The sequence below is a fragment of the Bos mutus genome, chromosome X, assembly GCF_027580195.1.
Source record: "Bos mutus isolate GX-2022 chromosome X, NWIPB_WYAK_1.1, whole genome shotgun sequence".
In the NCBI taxonomy this organism is placed as follows: Eukaryota; Metazoa; Chordata; class Mammalia; order Artiodactyla; family Bovidae; genus Bos; species Bos mutus.
This window is the reverse complement of record NC_091646.1, coordinates 124613311-124629248: the sequence shown is the minus strand read 5'-3', so window position 1 is coordinate 124629248 and position 15938 is coordinate 124613311. Positions and strand designations below refer to the sequence as shown.

Sequence of the window (15938 nt, the reverse complement as noted above, 5' to 3'; positions counted from 1 at the left end):
CTAGTCAAGATATCTCATTTCCAGAGTCTAACCTCTGAGTCACTAATGTTAAAACTCTCATTTAATAAATAAGGCGATAAATATAAAATGTGCTTATAAAAGAAAAAGTATTTATAGCTTTAAGAAAACCATTTTTATTATTGTAAAAATAAGTTATTTTCCCTATAGGGCATGGTAACACTGAAACCTTGATATTACCCTGCTAACAGGGTCCAAACTGTATGAATTCTGGCAATAAACAGCAGAGACAGAATCTGACAGATTGGTCTCATTCTCAATTCAGTGCATTACAGTGAGGCACCATTTTATTCTCTTGGTAGAGAACTTAATAGCCCTATGAAAAATATATAAATACCCCTTACATCTAGATTCTGGGAAGTCTTTCTGGGCAGCTGAGACTATAAAGTCTACATTATTAAAATACAGTCCTTACCCCCAACACAAAATCTGCTAATGAGACTTGATGTGTGTTATAATTTTCTCCTTAAATTTTTATTACACATGACACAAAGATTAAAGGATAAGCAAAATTGGCACATCATTTTGTCCTCTGACAACCAGTACATTTTTGTGGTACCACAAATGGTTGTTCCGTTATTTCTCTTTTTACCCTGAATGAAAGTCAGGTAGCATAGAAGTAAAAGACACGAGCTTTAGAGTGAGAACCCATCTGGGTCTAGATCCTGGCTCCCTCCTCCCTGGTATTTGCTGTCCAGCACCAGGCAGGCTCCTTACCTTTTCTAAGCTGCGGTTTTCTCATCTGGAGAGGAAAGGCTACCCCACTTCAAAGGCTGATTGTGAGAACTGAGTGAGACACTGCACACCAAGTGCTAAGCAAATTGTCTCCTACATGATTCAACAGGAACGAGCAGAGAAGACGGCAAAGCACGTCAATCATGTCAGAAGAAGACGATGGAAGACTTATGAGGTATGTACTGACCCAGGGTATTTTCTTTCTTTTACATGATTCTTAACATAAATGCTGCACATTTTGAAAGAAACCATTACAAATAATGACGAATCACATTTCGCTTATGAAACAATCTCTCTCGAGAAAGAAAGGCCTAGTAGGAGAAAGAATGCTAAACTGTTTACCCAGAATTGCTGTGAAATCTCAAATCCACAGTTAGAAAAAAGAAGAGTAAAAACAAGCTAAAATACCCACCATGGATCGAATGCTGGCTGTCTTTTTGAGTGGTTAGTTCCAGAACTGCTTTCTGATGGTAGGGAAGAAACTCTGGTTGACACATTATTTTCATGGAAAGAATTGTCTGGACGTGGAGATGGCACTGAATAAAGAAAAGGTAAGCCGCTGATGTACTCTTTTGATCAAAGCACTTCTCATATTGTTCTATTGCATTTCTCTCACACAAACAAAATAACAAAAAGGTAAGTCAATATCCTCATTTGCCCTTCATAAAACTTTTGTGTTTTCTGAGGATGGAGGCATTCCAGAGAACATTCTCTCCCTCCCCCCTCCCCCAATTGCTTATGACAGTAACTTGCAAGGGTCAGTTAACTCAGGCAATATATTCAAGACATAAATTAATGTAACAGCTGATAAACTGGAAAACATCATAGGAGATTTCAAAGTATGAATATGATCCCCACCTTCCCATTTTGACATTCACTTAAGTTGAGGCTTTCTTACATCATAGACCCAACTATGTAGAATCTATTCTTAGTCTGAAGTGATTCTTAACAATATATGTGCCAGAATACACCAACTACAGTTTAAGACTTGCCACTTGGGAGGTGACATATAAATTTTATATATTTTTTAAACTCAATTCCAAAGAAATGTGGTTATTTGCACTAAATACTATTTTTCTCTAAATATTCAATCCAGGAATAAACAAAAAGACAAACCATCATGTTTGTGAGTAGATACTTTTCTGTTTTTCTTTGGGGGGTGTAATCATCTTTTTCTGTCAATTTCTAAGCTTAGTCATAAATCAAAATATATTACAAATTTCATCACAGAAGGAATACACAGGCTGTATGTAAAGACAAATGACACCATTTCACTTGACTCTTGGCCAACAGGAATGAAAATGGGAAATATTCTAAAAACATCTGTCATTTCAATGATACCACTAAATCATCATCCAGTTAGATTTAGTAGTATCACTGAAATGAGAGATGTCTCCAAATGTTTCACCTAGTTAAATCTTTCATTTCTATTTCTGGACTTTCTAAAATAAAAATGTTCTACCTGCCAAACTCTGAAGTCAATTATAAGGGGCTTTACTGATAGTAATCAACTGGCAATCAAAATAAAACTGTGTTCCTTGAGGTCAAGGACTAATTAAAAACTTAGTTAACATCTTAATATTAACATATACTCTCTAGACATCTATAGAATTAACATGTGTGTGATCCATTTTGGAAGTAAAACTTCCAGTGAGAGAAGAAAAGACTTTTGTTTATATGTATACTATAATACTTTTGTTTTAATTACCTTTAATCTGAATTAAAATTTTAGTCCCATAAGATTCTAAAGTAACCGTGACATCAGAAAAATAATTAATTGCATCAAAAGGTATATAGAATGTCTTATGTTCTTCTCCAGCGTGGGGCTAGGAGGGAACAGAGTAGCCTCATCAGTCAATATATATTTAGGTCCTGAATAAGACTTGTATGCATTTATTTAGCTCAGATTCCTAGTTAAAATGACCGAGCCATTGTCCATGTTCCCCACCAATTTCTGCCCTTTCCAGCTATCCTCCCAAATCAACAGAATTATGAGAAGTTAGGCCTCGCGGACACAGGACTTCACCTGTGCCCTGGTGGGCTTGTTGTCTGTCTCCCCACTAGGGGCTGGGGCTGCCTGGGGGCCCCCACTGTATTACTACATAGCTCCTTAAAGGGGATGTCTTTCTCTGTCAAATCCCTCCTAAATCCATTCAGCCCCTGAAACATTTGTTACAATTGTCTGTTAAACATCAAAACACAATTTTAAGGTCATGTAAGTACACTTGAAGATTTTCTGTCATTCATTCGACAAATATTTCTGAAACTGCCAGGCAGTGTCCTAGTCAATGAGGGTAAAAGAGGAAAAGGTAAAGGGCCTTGTAACCTTGTGAGAGAGAAATGCAAAGAAGCCATACCACGTGGTGTGTGTTATGTTAGAGACAAAGGACCATGAGCAGAACAAAGAAGGAAACACTTCACTTTGTCTAGGTGGGCAGGGAAGCCATCACACTGCAGAGGACATCAAAGCCGACTCTCAAAAGGGACAGAAACAAGCTGTCTGAGCATTTAGAGTAATGCATTCAGGTCAGAGGAGGGCATAACCTGTGTGAGTGGTGGGGGAAGATCTGGAGAGAATAGCAAGGGCCAGGCACAGAAAGTCTAAAATGCCATCTGAGGGAACTAACAGTTTGTTCTGTTGCCAATGGGAAGCCACCAGAAGATTCTTAGCAGATGAGAGAGAGGACTGGGGCTGGGGGCGATGGACTGCCCTGTTGTATTTTTTTTCCCCTGTAGCATTTACTATCTTTTACTGCTCTATGTAATTATTACATTTAGTATTATTCTCTCCTCATTAGAATGTGAGCTCTGTGAGGGTGGAGACCTTTGGCTGTATTGCTCACTGATGTTCTAAATTAGAAGTCTCAGGCACACAAGTGACATCGATAAATATTTTATGACTTAATCGAATGAGTGCTGTGGTTAGAACATAGCTTCATAAGGATCATTCCAGGGACCATTTTGATGGTGACTTTAGAGATAGGGAGAGCTGCTGGGAGGCTATTCAAAGAAATCAAGTCAGAAGCCACAAGGGTCTGAACTAAGACAGTGGGACCCAAGGCAGGAAGATGTGGTGGAAGGCAGCAGTGCAGGTAAGAATGCCACTGACCTGAAGTCAGGGCAGTGGAATATAGGGGAGTGTGCGGGCTGGAGATGTAGTGAAGGGGAGAGAAGAGAGGACCCGGATGGGTGCTAGGAGCTGGGTTTACCTCGGTAGAAGCTGCCAACTCTTCTCGGAACAGGATCATTATACAGGTGTCTATTTTCCTTGGGGGCGGCGCCATCATCAGAGTGGGGGTCATGATACGCTCCACCCTGAGACAAAAGGTAAACAGCAGAGTGATGATGATGTGGCCTGTGCACTCAGAGCAGTACCTAACTGGTCTATAATTTACTCTGGTATCTATTTCAGACAAAACTCAGAATTATGGCATGAGGAAAACTGCTTACTTTGTAAGCCAGTTCAAATTATTTGTGGGAGACTACGTATGGATAAATCTTATAAGACAGACTGTAATGATCCTGAATGACCAATCTTTATAGACACATTCTATCAGGAATGGTAGCCACTCTAGAAAATTCATACCTCAGACTTCTGCCGCACATGGAATGAAGAGGTGCCTTCTCTGGAGGACTCCTTAACAGAAGATCGTGCCACAGTCATCTCTGGAGGGAGTTGCTCTCCGGGCTGAAAGTCAAAGTTAAAAGGATTTTTGAGACTGTCTTGTTCCTAGGGATGAAAATCACCTAAATTTCCATGGGTTTTATTTGGTATAACCAGTACCTTAACTGGCTCAAATAAAAAATGTGAGTTGGCTAAAACACAAATTGTCCCATAAAAGAGTGAATCATCTGATGAATGTAAAATATGTCAAACAAATGTCACTCAGATGGAAAGTGAAATTCTCATTAAAGTTAATGCAAGCAGGGAATGAATTACTCTGAAAATAGTTCAATTAATTATTAAAAACAAAGAAAATCATACTCCTAATATCTAGAAAGCCATGGTTCTGAGCAGCACTCAATTAGAAGAGAACCAGAGGTTCTATTAGTTAATCCAAAATATCTCTAGCAGATTTTAGGCTGAGTTCTCCAAAAAGAACTACAGATGCAAAAATATTTTTCATGAAGGACATGTATGGCAGATTCAGATGAAAACAAACATTCTTTGGATAGATCAAGGAATTGAATCAGCACCTTCAATAATTTCTGTCTTAAAAATCCTCTAGCTATTGTAGTTTATGTACTTAATCTCCTCTATGATAACAGTACTTATACTTCATGTATTTTCTTAACAATCACGACAAGCACTCATCTCCAGAGACACTTCCTCTTTCTGTCAAGGAAGTGAATCACAAGCTAAGAGCAGCCTTGGTCCATAGTAGTGCTCACTGAGGGGAAAAGTAGCATTTTCTACCTTCAGAAAGAAAGAATTATGGAATAAAATCACCAAGCCATTCAGAGGAGTTAGCTGCATTGTGTATCTTTATATTATGCACAGAAAGAGTATTATCTTGAGCCTTACACAATGTGTCAAAATAGTTTATTTAAAATTTAAAATATGATTCTTTCTCCCCCTCACTCCCCAAATGTACTAGGAAAGGACTCTGGGCAGGAAATCATTCAATGTAGCCTCTCTTCTTTCTACTTTGTGACAAGATCTCATTTGAATTTTATCACCTGCATTGTTTACAAAAGCCTCTAGAAAAGTATCTTAGAAAATAAATGATTTACACCTAACCTAAACTCTAAGTTGACAGAGCCAGTCCAGTGCCCTTGCTCTTAAAGGTGACAGTACTTGTCAGGAGAGTGATTCCCATCATTATTCCTGGCTTCAATTACTTGTCAAGCCGTCTGCCATCTTTGTGCCTTTAAACTTGTATTTTCTTGCAGTTCAGCACTGCACCTCCCGAATTGGACTTAAAATTCAGTAACGGTTGGATCTGTTTTTAGCCTACAGTTACTGTTTCATAATGAGCTTATTTCTACCAGGGTCATGAAGCCTTTTCTCTAGCAGTCAGAGAGCCAGTCCATTTGTCCTTTTTCCAAGGTACAGTTTTTTATTTTTCTTACTGCTTCTCTGTTTACACTGTGCTTAAAGCTAACACACTTTACTGTTTTTGACCTCCATGTAAATCCATGTGGGGCTGCCAGACTGCTAGAGATCCCCTTTCTCTAGAGAGGCTCCTCTTACCACTGCTCTGACTCCAACATGACATCTCCTGTCTCCTCTCACCGGGGCCCTAGACAGTCTTCCAACCTTGTGGAGAACATCTCTGCATAAGGGCCCAGGGTCACACCTCAACCTCCACATGTCAGTGTGACACAGTGTGAAAAGCTCTGGCCTAGAGACCTGGACATTCCCTCAACATCCCAGCTCCACCCTGAACTAGTTGGGTAAATTTAGGCAACCCACCCAACCTCTCAAAGCCTCAGCATGCTCATCCATGCAATGGAGGGGTTGAATTAGATGACTTCAAGTCCTTTCTTCTACTCTGAAAAGCAGCTCCTAGGAGAGAAACCTTGAAGGCTTCCTTTTTCCTATATTCAATCCTTCCATTCACAAGTCCCGGTTCTACTTCTGAGGAGTCTGTAAGACTCATCCTTTCTCTGTCTTTCCACTGGTACTGACTTAGATAACACATTCTCCTCACCTCACGCTTGGGTCTAAATCTTGCATCTTCCCACTCTAGGCACATGGCACAAGTTGCAATCCCACCATGCTACTTAATACTTAATGTCTCAAGTACCCTCCCCTTCTCTTCCAGATAGTCTTTTTGGCCCTCCCTTGAGCCTCTTTCCTCATGCACACTCTACTTCCTTCCCTTGGTGAAGCCCCCAACATCTTCAGTTTCTGCTCAGATTCCACCCCTATCCCCTGGGGGCCTCCCTCAGTCCCCCTGCTGGGACTGTGCCACCCTCCTCTGTCCCTGCATTGCACACAGCTCCGGCACAGCACAGGCACGCAGTCTCACAGCACTGTCACCACTTATGTGTTGGCAAGTGTCACCCCACCACCCGGGCCCATACATTCTAAGAGGACCACATCTTGATCTTTCTAGTTAGAGCCTATCATGGTGCCTAGCTCAGTAAAGGCTTAAATACATCTTCATCCTTCAACCAAAAAACCTGTCTCCACATCTGAGCTCCAACAAGACCTCCAGTTGCTCCAAAAGCCATTTCTGATTGCTCCTGCTAACAATGATCTCTCCCTGTCCTCAAGTACTTTTTATAGCCAGTGCCACAGAAATCTGGTTCTTAATTATTTCACTGTTATCATGTATAATTTAATCTTCCCTAAGAGAAGATAAATTTCTCAAGAGCAAGAATCTTGCCTCAGACTCTTTTAAGTTGCCAAGAATACCCATCATACAGAAGGTATTCAGTGTCTCAAGAACAGCCCCCATCATCCCAGAAGCAGCAGCAACAATCTAAAACCTTCACTCTGTGCCCGGCATAGGGCACATAGTGCTTTATACATCGTATTTAATGCTCGCAACAACACTCAGATGAAGAATCAAGGCACAGAGAAATCCCCAAATTTAGAGTTTAAAGCACACTGCAGAACTCAGATACAAACCCAGGTCTGCCTGGCTTTCCAGTCCAAGCTTTTGGCTATTTTGCTAAACCAACTGCATAGTTATTGACAATCTCCCTCTCCCCAAAACCCATCTTGCTAGGCTTCCCACTGCAGAGTCCATTTGTATTTTCTGGAGCTTTGATACACACTGATAAGCCTATTTTTGTATCCTCTAAAAAGGGGGTACTTTTCCTACATAACACTCTTTTCTTCTTCTAACGCTGTTTTTTCTCCACCTTCATGTCTTTGATGCAGGTGAATGTTTCATGTCACAAAAATATAATTTTAAAAATATGTGTTCTATGAAAAGATGCTCAACATCACTCATTATCAGAGAAATGCAAATCAAAACCACAATGAGGTACCATCTCACGCTGGTCAGAATGGCTGCTATCCAAAAGTCTACAAACAACAAATGCTGGAGAGGGTGCAGAGAAAAGGGAACCCTCTTACACTGTTGGTGGGAATGCAAAATAGTACAGCCACTATGGAGAACAGTGTGGACATTCCTTAAAAAACTGGAAATAGAACTGCCATATAACCCAGCAATCCCACTGCTGGGCATACACACTGAGGAAACCAGAATTGAAAGAGACACGTGTACCCCAATGTTCATTGCAGCACTATTTACAATAGCTAGGACATGGAAGCAACCTAGATGTCCATTGGCAGACGAATGGATAAGAAAGCTGTGATACATATACACAATGGAGTATTACTCAGCCATTAAAAAGAATGCATTTGAATCAGTTCTAATGAGGTGGAGGAAACTGGAGCCTATTATACAGAGTGGAGTAAGCCAGAAAGACAAACACCAATACAGGCTGGTGCACTGGGACAACCCAGAGGGATGGTATGGGGAGGGAGGAGGGAGGAGGGTTCAGGATGGGGAACACATGTATACCTGTGGTGGATTCATTTTGATATTTGGCAAAACCAATACAATATTGTAAAGTTTAAAATAAAATAAAATTAAAAAATAAAAATAAAAAAAAAAAAAAATGAAAAACACCAATACAGTATACTGATACATATATATGAAATTTAGAAAGATGGTAACAATGACCCTATATGTGAGACAGCAAAAGAGACAGATGTAAAGAATAGTCTTTTGGATTCTGTGGGAGAAGGCGAGGGTGGGATGATTTGAGAGAATAGCATTGAAACATGTATATTATCATATGTGAAACAGATAGCCAGTCCAGGTTTGATGCATGAGACAGGGTGCTCAGGGCTGGTGCACTGGGATGACCCAGAGGGATGGGATGGGGAGGGAGGTGGGAGGGGGATTCAGGATGGGGAACACATGTACACTCAAGGCTGATTCATGGCAATGTATGGCAAAAACCACTACAATACTGTAAAGCAGTTAGCCTCCAATTAAAATAAATAAATTAATTTTAAAAATATGTGTTCTGTTACAAGAATGCTACTTCTTTTAAACAGGTTAGTGTCAATTCTGGATTCTGAAGATCAGTAAGATAGGAGCATTATGCTAAAAACATTGAGATGTAATAACAATCTAGAAAGACTGAAAATTGACATTTATCTTGGCCTGGAGTTATATTTACCTATAGTTCTGGATAAATTTAAAACTTTTCAATTCAGTTTAGATATTGAGTAAGGTATTAGCAAAAGGGTTTGATTTAAGCAAATGTGGTTTGCAGAGATTAGAGAAAATCTCCATGAAGTCACATTGAATTTTGAGAAAATTAGCCAGATAGCTGATGAATTCTGTAAAAATCAAAATAGGATTCTCTAATGCAAATCAGAACTACAAGGTGGTATCACCTTGTGCTGGTCAGAATGGTCATCAATAAAAAGTCTACAAATAACAAATACTGGGGAGAGTGTGGAGAGAAGGGAACCCCCTACACTGTTGGGAATATAACTTGGTGTAGCCACTGTGGAAACAGTATAGAGGTTCTTCAGAAAACTAGAGTAACAATATGATCCATCAATCCAACTCCTAGACATATATCCGGACAAAACTATAATTCAAAAGGCTACGTGCATTCTTATGTTCATTGCAGCACTACTTACAATAGCCAAGACATGGAAGCAACCTAAATGTCCATCAACAGAGGAATGGATAAAGAAGATGTGGTACATATACAGAATAGAATGTTACTCAGCCCAAAAATGGAATGAAATAATGCCATTTGCAGCAACATGGATGAACCTAGATATGATCATACTAAGTAAATTAAGTCAGAAAGAAAAAGACAAATATCATGTGATGTCACTTCTATGTGGAATCTAAAATATGACACAACTGAACCTATCTATGAAACATCAACGGAAGCAGGGACATAGAGAATAGACTGGTGCTTGTCAAGGGGCAGGGAGGCGGGAGAGGCTTGCACTAGGAGTTTGGGATTATCAGATGCAAACTGGTATATTCAGGATGGATAAACAATAAGGTCCTACTGTATACTATAGTGAAGTATATTCAATATCCTGGAAAAGAATATGAAAAAGAATGGATGCATACATATATATATATATGTATAAGTGAGTCATTTAGCTGTACAGTAGTAATTAACACAACAATATAACTCAACTATACTTCAATAAAAATAAGTGAAATAATAAACAAATGAAAAAAGAGGTTCTCTAAACAAAATATGCCTGAAAGGAAAGTTTAAGAAAGGAAACAGATTCTGAAAAACAAGCTTTCTGAGTTCCCCTTGAGTACTCAACAACAAGCTTAAATAACTAAAAAAAATTGTTTTAACAGATTAGTCTTTCAAATATTGCTTCCTTAAAGCACAACTGCACACTGACCCCATCACATCCCCGAGCCATCTTCCCCTGAGGAGCCGACACATCTGGTCAAGGCCCTAAGTCGTACCTGAGGTGATAAGAGCTGCAGGCTGTTGGCTCTGGCCGCCATCCCTTGCCCTATACTCAAGCTTCCGTCCAAGCCCTTGGCTCTCACTTTGTCCCGGGTCACGTACATGGAATGCCTATGTGGACGCTGCTGGGAGGAGAAGGGGCTGGTGTAGCCCAGCCCATATGAAAAGGATTCATGAGGTGCCGACAGTGAATGGGAATGGCTGCTGTCCATGTGTTCAGGCAGCTTCAACTCCTCCATCGTCTTAGAATGCCTGGTTGTGGTTCGGCGTGAGTCAAGAGTGCCTTCACTTCGGTTATTTCTCCCAGAGGGGCTGAGCAAAGTTCTTGTATCACCGTGCCTGGTAGGGGTTGGGCTGGTGGGAGAGTTCAAGTCCAAGCAGCTGGATGGGAAGTACCTACTGGTACTGGACTCTGCGATCTGGGCCCGGGCTTCAGAAAGGTTGCTCACAGACTTGGAGTCACTCAACGCCCCATGGCTTTTGGCCTTGGTCCTATAGGAAGGACTCCGAGAGGACTGGGGAATGGTGTCAATGTAGCTGTGCCGACTCTGCTTTTCACCAGGTTGCAGCGTTCCAGCTTTGCTCTGAGAACTTTCCATAAATGAGTGCCGGTTCTGCTGAGATCTGCTGCTTGACTTGAGGTACTTTGTGCCTGGGCCATCTGAAGGCTTTGGGTCAATATTAAAATCAAACTCTGTCTTTGACTTGGCTTCTTTCGGGCTGAGAAGGTGTGGAATGTTGTTGTTAGTCAGATCTTTGCTGGTAGACCCAGGCTGGCTGCCGGCTTGGTAAGTTTTGGTGTGCATGGGACTAAGAGTAGCTCCAGCAAGGTTTCCATTCAGGAAGCTTTCATTGGCAGGAAGCCCTTCGTCAGCCCGGGGCAGACCCACACCTAGGTTCTGGATATCTTTGCTGTTAGATCTGTGGTGAGACTGCAAAGCCGCACTTTTGCTGGCTTGGTTTCTGTGTCAGAAACAAAAGAAGCATATCAGTTTCCCTTAAGAGCAGACAGACAAAAAGTATTACTAAAACAAGAAAGAACAAACACCTAAAACACCACAAAGACTAAAAACATTCTCTCTCTCAAACATGTGACTATAAATCACATGTAATCTATCATTAAGAGTAAGTTGCTTAGATCAAGTCACTCTGCCACAAAGCACTGGTCCTGATGAAGTACTTTGGTATTCTTAAATGCTCAGCTAACTTGCTGCCAACATGGCTTCTAACTGATCATCTGGGAAAAGATCCTTTTGCTATACTGGGGCTCACATGAGTGTGTGCTATAGAAAGCCTGCAAAGAACAAGAGAGCTGAGCTATACATAAATTCTTTATAACTTTGTCTGCGTGGACATCAGAAGGAGACATTTAGACTTGCAGATCACTGTGTTCCTTGAACTTCATTTTTATTTGTAAAACTCATGGCCTACCTCAGAGATTCATACAGCATATAGACACAAGCATCTATGTCTCTCTTGTCTTTAGCCTGTATAATCAATGAATGCAAATTCTAGCAAGGTACACAAAAAAAGAAAATAATACTCTAAAAAGAAGTGGGAACTGCCTGGTGCAGTTTGCTGGAAAATGTGATGATTGACATTCATGTTTTAGAGAAGTGGCAATACTTGGGATGTGTCAGATACCTCCTGTACACTGACTAGGAGTGTGTCTCTAACTGGATCACAGAGACCTAAATAGGTAATTTCTCTCCAAAAGACACCATTTATTCTCTTCTCCATTTCACACTTCATTATTTCAAATGGGCTGAGGTCTTCTTTAGGACTGAAAGCTTCACGTTCTACTTGGTTTAAAATACAAAATATAAATCCTGAGGAAAACCCTGTCCTCTCTTTGAAAGCTGAAGCTGGTATCACAGTAAGATCAGTGTGATCTACTGTAACTATTTAAAGGACCAAATTACCATTTAAGATGGGTGAGAATGCTTTTAAATGAATAGCAATTTCATTATTTTTTTAAATAAAAAACAATTTTTACTATTCATTCCAAAAATTTTGCTGCAAATATTGCTATTGCTAAAGATGGTTTGATCTGGGAGAGTTCTGTTCTCATTGTACAGTAATTAGAGGAAAAGTCACATTTTTTTCCCTCTACAGTGGTAATCTGTCAAACTGTGTCTTCCTATTTTCCCTACGAGAATCCACTCGCTCAGGCATCAAAGGTAAAGGCCCTCATCCTCTCCTCGTCTCTTTCAGAGAAATGTTAAAAGTATCTGATGGCAGGCATGCCTGTAATAGTTTGGAAGGCCTCATCTCCAAAATGCACATACTAATCTCTCCCAGTTGGGTCACAGAAATTGCAGCATTAAATAAGATCACTTAAATCTGAGCTAACTAAATGGCAGACCCCAGATCCAGAGAGAAAATACAAAGAAAGGAAAGTTTCATTTTCTATTAAATGATGTTCAGATCAGATCAGATCAGTCGCTCAGTCGTGTCCGACTCTTTCAGAGTCTATCTCTAGATCCAGAGTTGATGGTCCCCATATCAAGTTTTAAACTTATAACAATGTACATCTTGGAAACTAAAAATATCTCAGCAACTTCTTAAAAAACTCAAATGATGATACAGAGTTTCACCCATAAATAGATCTAAGTATGCTGGTTGTCCTCCATGTGCCCAACCCCCAGTCCATTCTCCATTCCTCTCTGCTCCATCCTGGGCCTGGGGAACCCAACACTTCAGAGTGTGTCACCCAGCCTCCCTTGCCACCTAACGCCCAGTTGGGCTTAGCAGTGCAAGGGTGTGGGGGCTGTCTCCCCTGCTCCTTCCTGGCAGTGCCCTCCTGACTCAGATCATAGGTGTGTCTCTAGATTACAGCTCTCATGGGGTGGCTCCCCCTGCCTGGCTTCCCTGGGCTCTCACAACCTTATTTTTTTCCTTTTCTCCTTCAGGCCTAGAGAGGGTAATCACAGAGATAACACATGCAGATGATGTGAAATGTCCAAAGCTCAAAAGAGTATATCCAGAAAAAGAGAGAGAAAAGTGAAGATATCTGCTAAAGCTTTTGAAACTCTTGAAAACACTGCTCTCAATGTGGAGCACAAACCTACATATGTTAGCAAGAATATATTCATAGAAATATAAGATGCAATTTCTAATGTGAAAAGGGAGGCTATAAAGTTAAGGTGGAAACTTGTGTCAAAGAGTTAGGTTTCCCATAAAAAGTACAAAAAGCCTAAACTGCTATTCTGAAAGTTTCTGTCTCGATATTAATCTGAAGCCACTGACCTCTTCACACAATTCCTATGTAGAAAGGGCATCATATTGTCTTCAAATCAGAGCTCTGCCAAAGCACAATAAAAAAAAACTGGTACACAACTCACACAACTCAATACCAGAAAAACAAGCAACCCAATCAAAAAGGGGGCAGAGCATATAAATGGACATCTCTCCAAAGATGACATACAGATGGCCAATAAACACATGAAAAGATGCTCAACATTGCTCATTATTACAGAAATGCAAATCAAAGCTACAATGAGGCATAACCTCACACCAGTCAGAATGGCCATCATCAAAAAATCTACAAACAAACAATAAATGCTAGAGAGGATGTGGAGAAAAGGGAATCCTCTTGCACTGTTGGTGGGAATGTAAATTGATACAGCCACTATGGAAGACGTATGGAGATTCCTTAAAAAGCTAGGAATAAAATTACCATATGACCCAAAAATCCCACTACTGGGCATATACCCTTAGAAAACCATAACTGAAAAAGACACATATACCTCAATGTTCACTGTAGCACTATTTACAATAGCTAGGACATGGAAGCAACCTAGATGTTCACCAACAGATAAATGGATAAAGAAGCTGTGGTACATATATACAATGGAATATTAGCCATAAAAAGGAACACATTTGAGTCAGTTCTAATGAGGTGGATGAACCTAGAGGCTATTCTACAGAGTGAAATAAGTCAAAAAGAGAAAAAATATTGACTATTAATGCATACATATGGAATCTAGAAAGATGGCACTGATGAACCTATTTGCAGAGCAGCAATGGGGATGCAGACACAGAGAACAGACTTGTGGGCACAAGAGGGAAGGAGATGGTGGGACAAATGGAGAGTGCAGAATGGAAACATGTACACTACCACATGTAAAATAGATAGCCAGTAAAAATTTGCTGTATGACTCAGGGAACTCAAACCGGAGCTCTGTAACAACATAGAGGGGTGGGAAGGGATGGGAGGTGGGAGGCAGGTTTGAGAGAGGGGACACATGTATGCCTATGGTGATTCATGTTGATGTATGGCAGAAACCAACAAAACATTGGAAACCAATTATTCTTCAATTAAAAACTACTATTACGGAAATCCCATAGATCTCTCCAATACACAACTGGAAGGAATCCGTGTTAAACTGCCAACCACTTGAGATTTTATATATTAACCTTTCTTAATGGTTGGTAGGATGGATAGACAGATGGCTAATCTCCAGTTAAAATAACTTTTCAAAGCAAACATCAAAGATACAAAACTATACTTTTATGGGGAAGACTGACGAAGTAGGACTGGTGAGAGGGCAGCGTGTGGCAGGATGAAGCACCATCCCACCATGTTCAAGGTAAGCAGAACCTCAGAAGAGTCTGAAGGAGACTTAGGCAAGGACTAGGTAATGCAGAGTCTACTGCCTCTCCTATAGAGACAGGGTGCATGAGGATATGTATATGAGCATACTTGCTGTCTCAGGGACAAGGCAGGGCATCCAACACGACATGGTGCCCTGAACATCTCTACAAGGGTGCTAGGAAGTCCGACGGAGCAATGGTCTATGCAGAATTAAGTGTCCACAGCAAGGGTTTCCATGGAGGATATGTGGACCATAGAACGAGCGTGAAGTGGAAATATTTCCAGATACATGTAAACTGAGCTAATGGTTTCTTTCCTAGATAAGTCATTTAGGACTTTTTCTTTAATATATTCAGTATAGTGTCAAGACCTGAAAACAAATTCTTCCAGAGATTTTTATTTACTTACAATTTCTATCCTTGTCTGCTTCAAAAGGGGATTTGGTAGGACTCCTCAAAGACCACATGAGCCACATCCTCATGACCACACACATCCTCCTTGATAGATCCCTAAAGAGGGCTCCCAAGGAGAGCCTTGAACCCCACTGGGTATCTCTCTCAAGTGAGTTATTAGAGGATGAGTACACAGGTCTCCTTTTATGGTACGGTTACACTGCCAATCACTATAGCACAAATCCTCATCATCAGTCTACTGAACTTTCTATCACTGAGATCCTTATTCTTTGCAAATATAAACTAGAAGAGACAGGTGACAATCAACGTAGAAGGGAGACAAAAGCACCTGAAATGAGAGTGACCCCAGATAAGACACAGGCATAAATGTGATGCTCTTGAACTCAAAGGAGCAACCGTATGATGAATACTGGTCCTTGTCTTAGTCCACTGATCTCATGGAAATGGACAACAAAGTGAACACCAACTTAGTGAAACAGAATTTGAATCTCCTCCTAGGCCTTCTTGGAAACAAAACAGGTAAGAATGGTTTATACGATGTGAGGGAAACAATAACCAAACCAGTCATGTTAAAGAGAGTAAACAGCTATAAAACACAATCACACCATCGTGGTTAAGCAGAAAAAATACAGGGTAAATGGTTAGTGCTTATTTATAGCTGTACTCACAGATCTAAAAAATACCAGGTCTTAAGCTTTCAAAATTCCAGTTGGTTAAAAACAATTGTTCTATGTGGA

At 40.4% G+C, this 15938-nt stretch overlaps 1 protein-coding gene across 3 annotated transcripts in view; it reads right to left on the bottom strand.

Annotated features, from left to right (window-relative positions):
• The window catches only part of CDKL5 (cyclin dependent kinase like 5), a 178556-nt gene that overhangs the window by 13970 nt on the left and 148648 nt on the right, over positions 1–15938 (bottom strand). For all 3 annotated transcript variants that reach the window (XM_070365949.1, XM_070365951.1, XM_070365950.1), the window contains 4 exons: positions 10188–11154; positions 4340–4441; positions 3963–4068; positions 1166–1289 (listed from right to left, as the gene is read on the bottom strand). In XM_070365949.1, the coding sequence (XP_070222050.1) occupies positions 1166–1289; positions 3963–4068; positions 4340–4441; positions 10188–11154 (1299 nt within the window). The remainder of the gene's footprint in view (positions 1–1165; positions 1290–3962; positions 4069–4339; positions 4442–10187; positions 11155–15938) is intronic.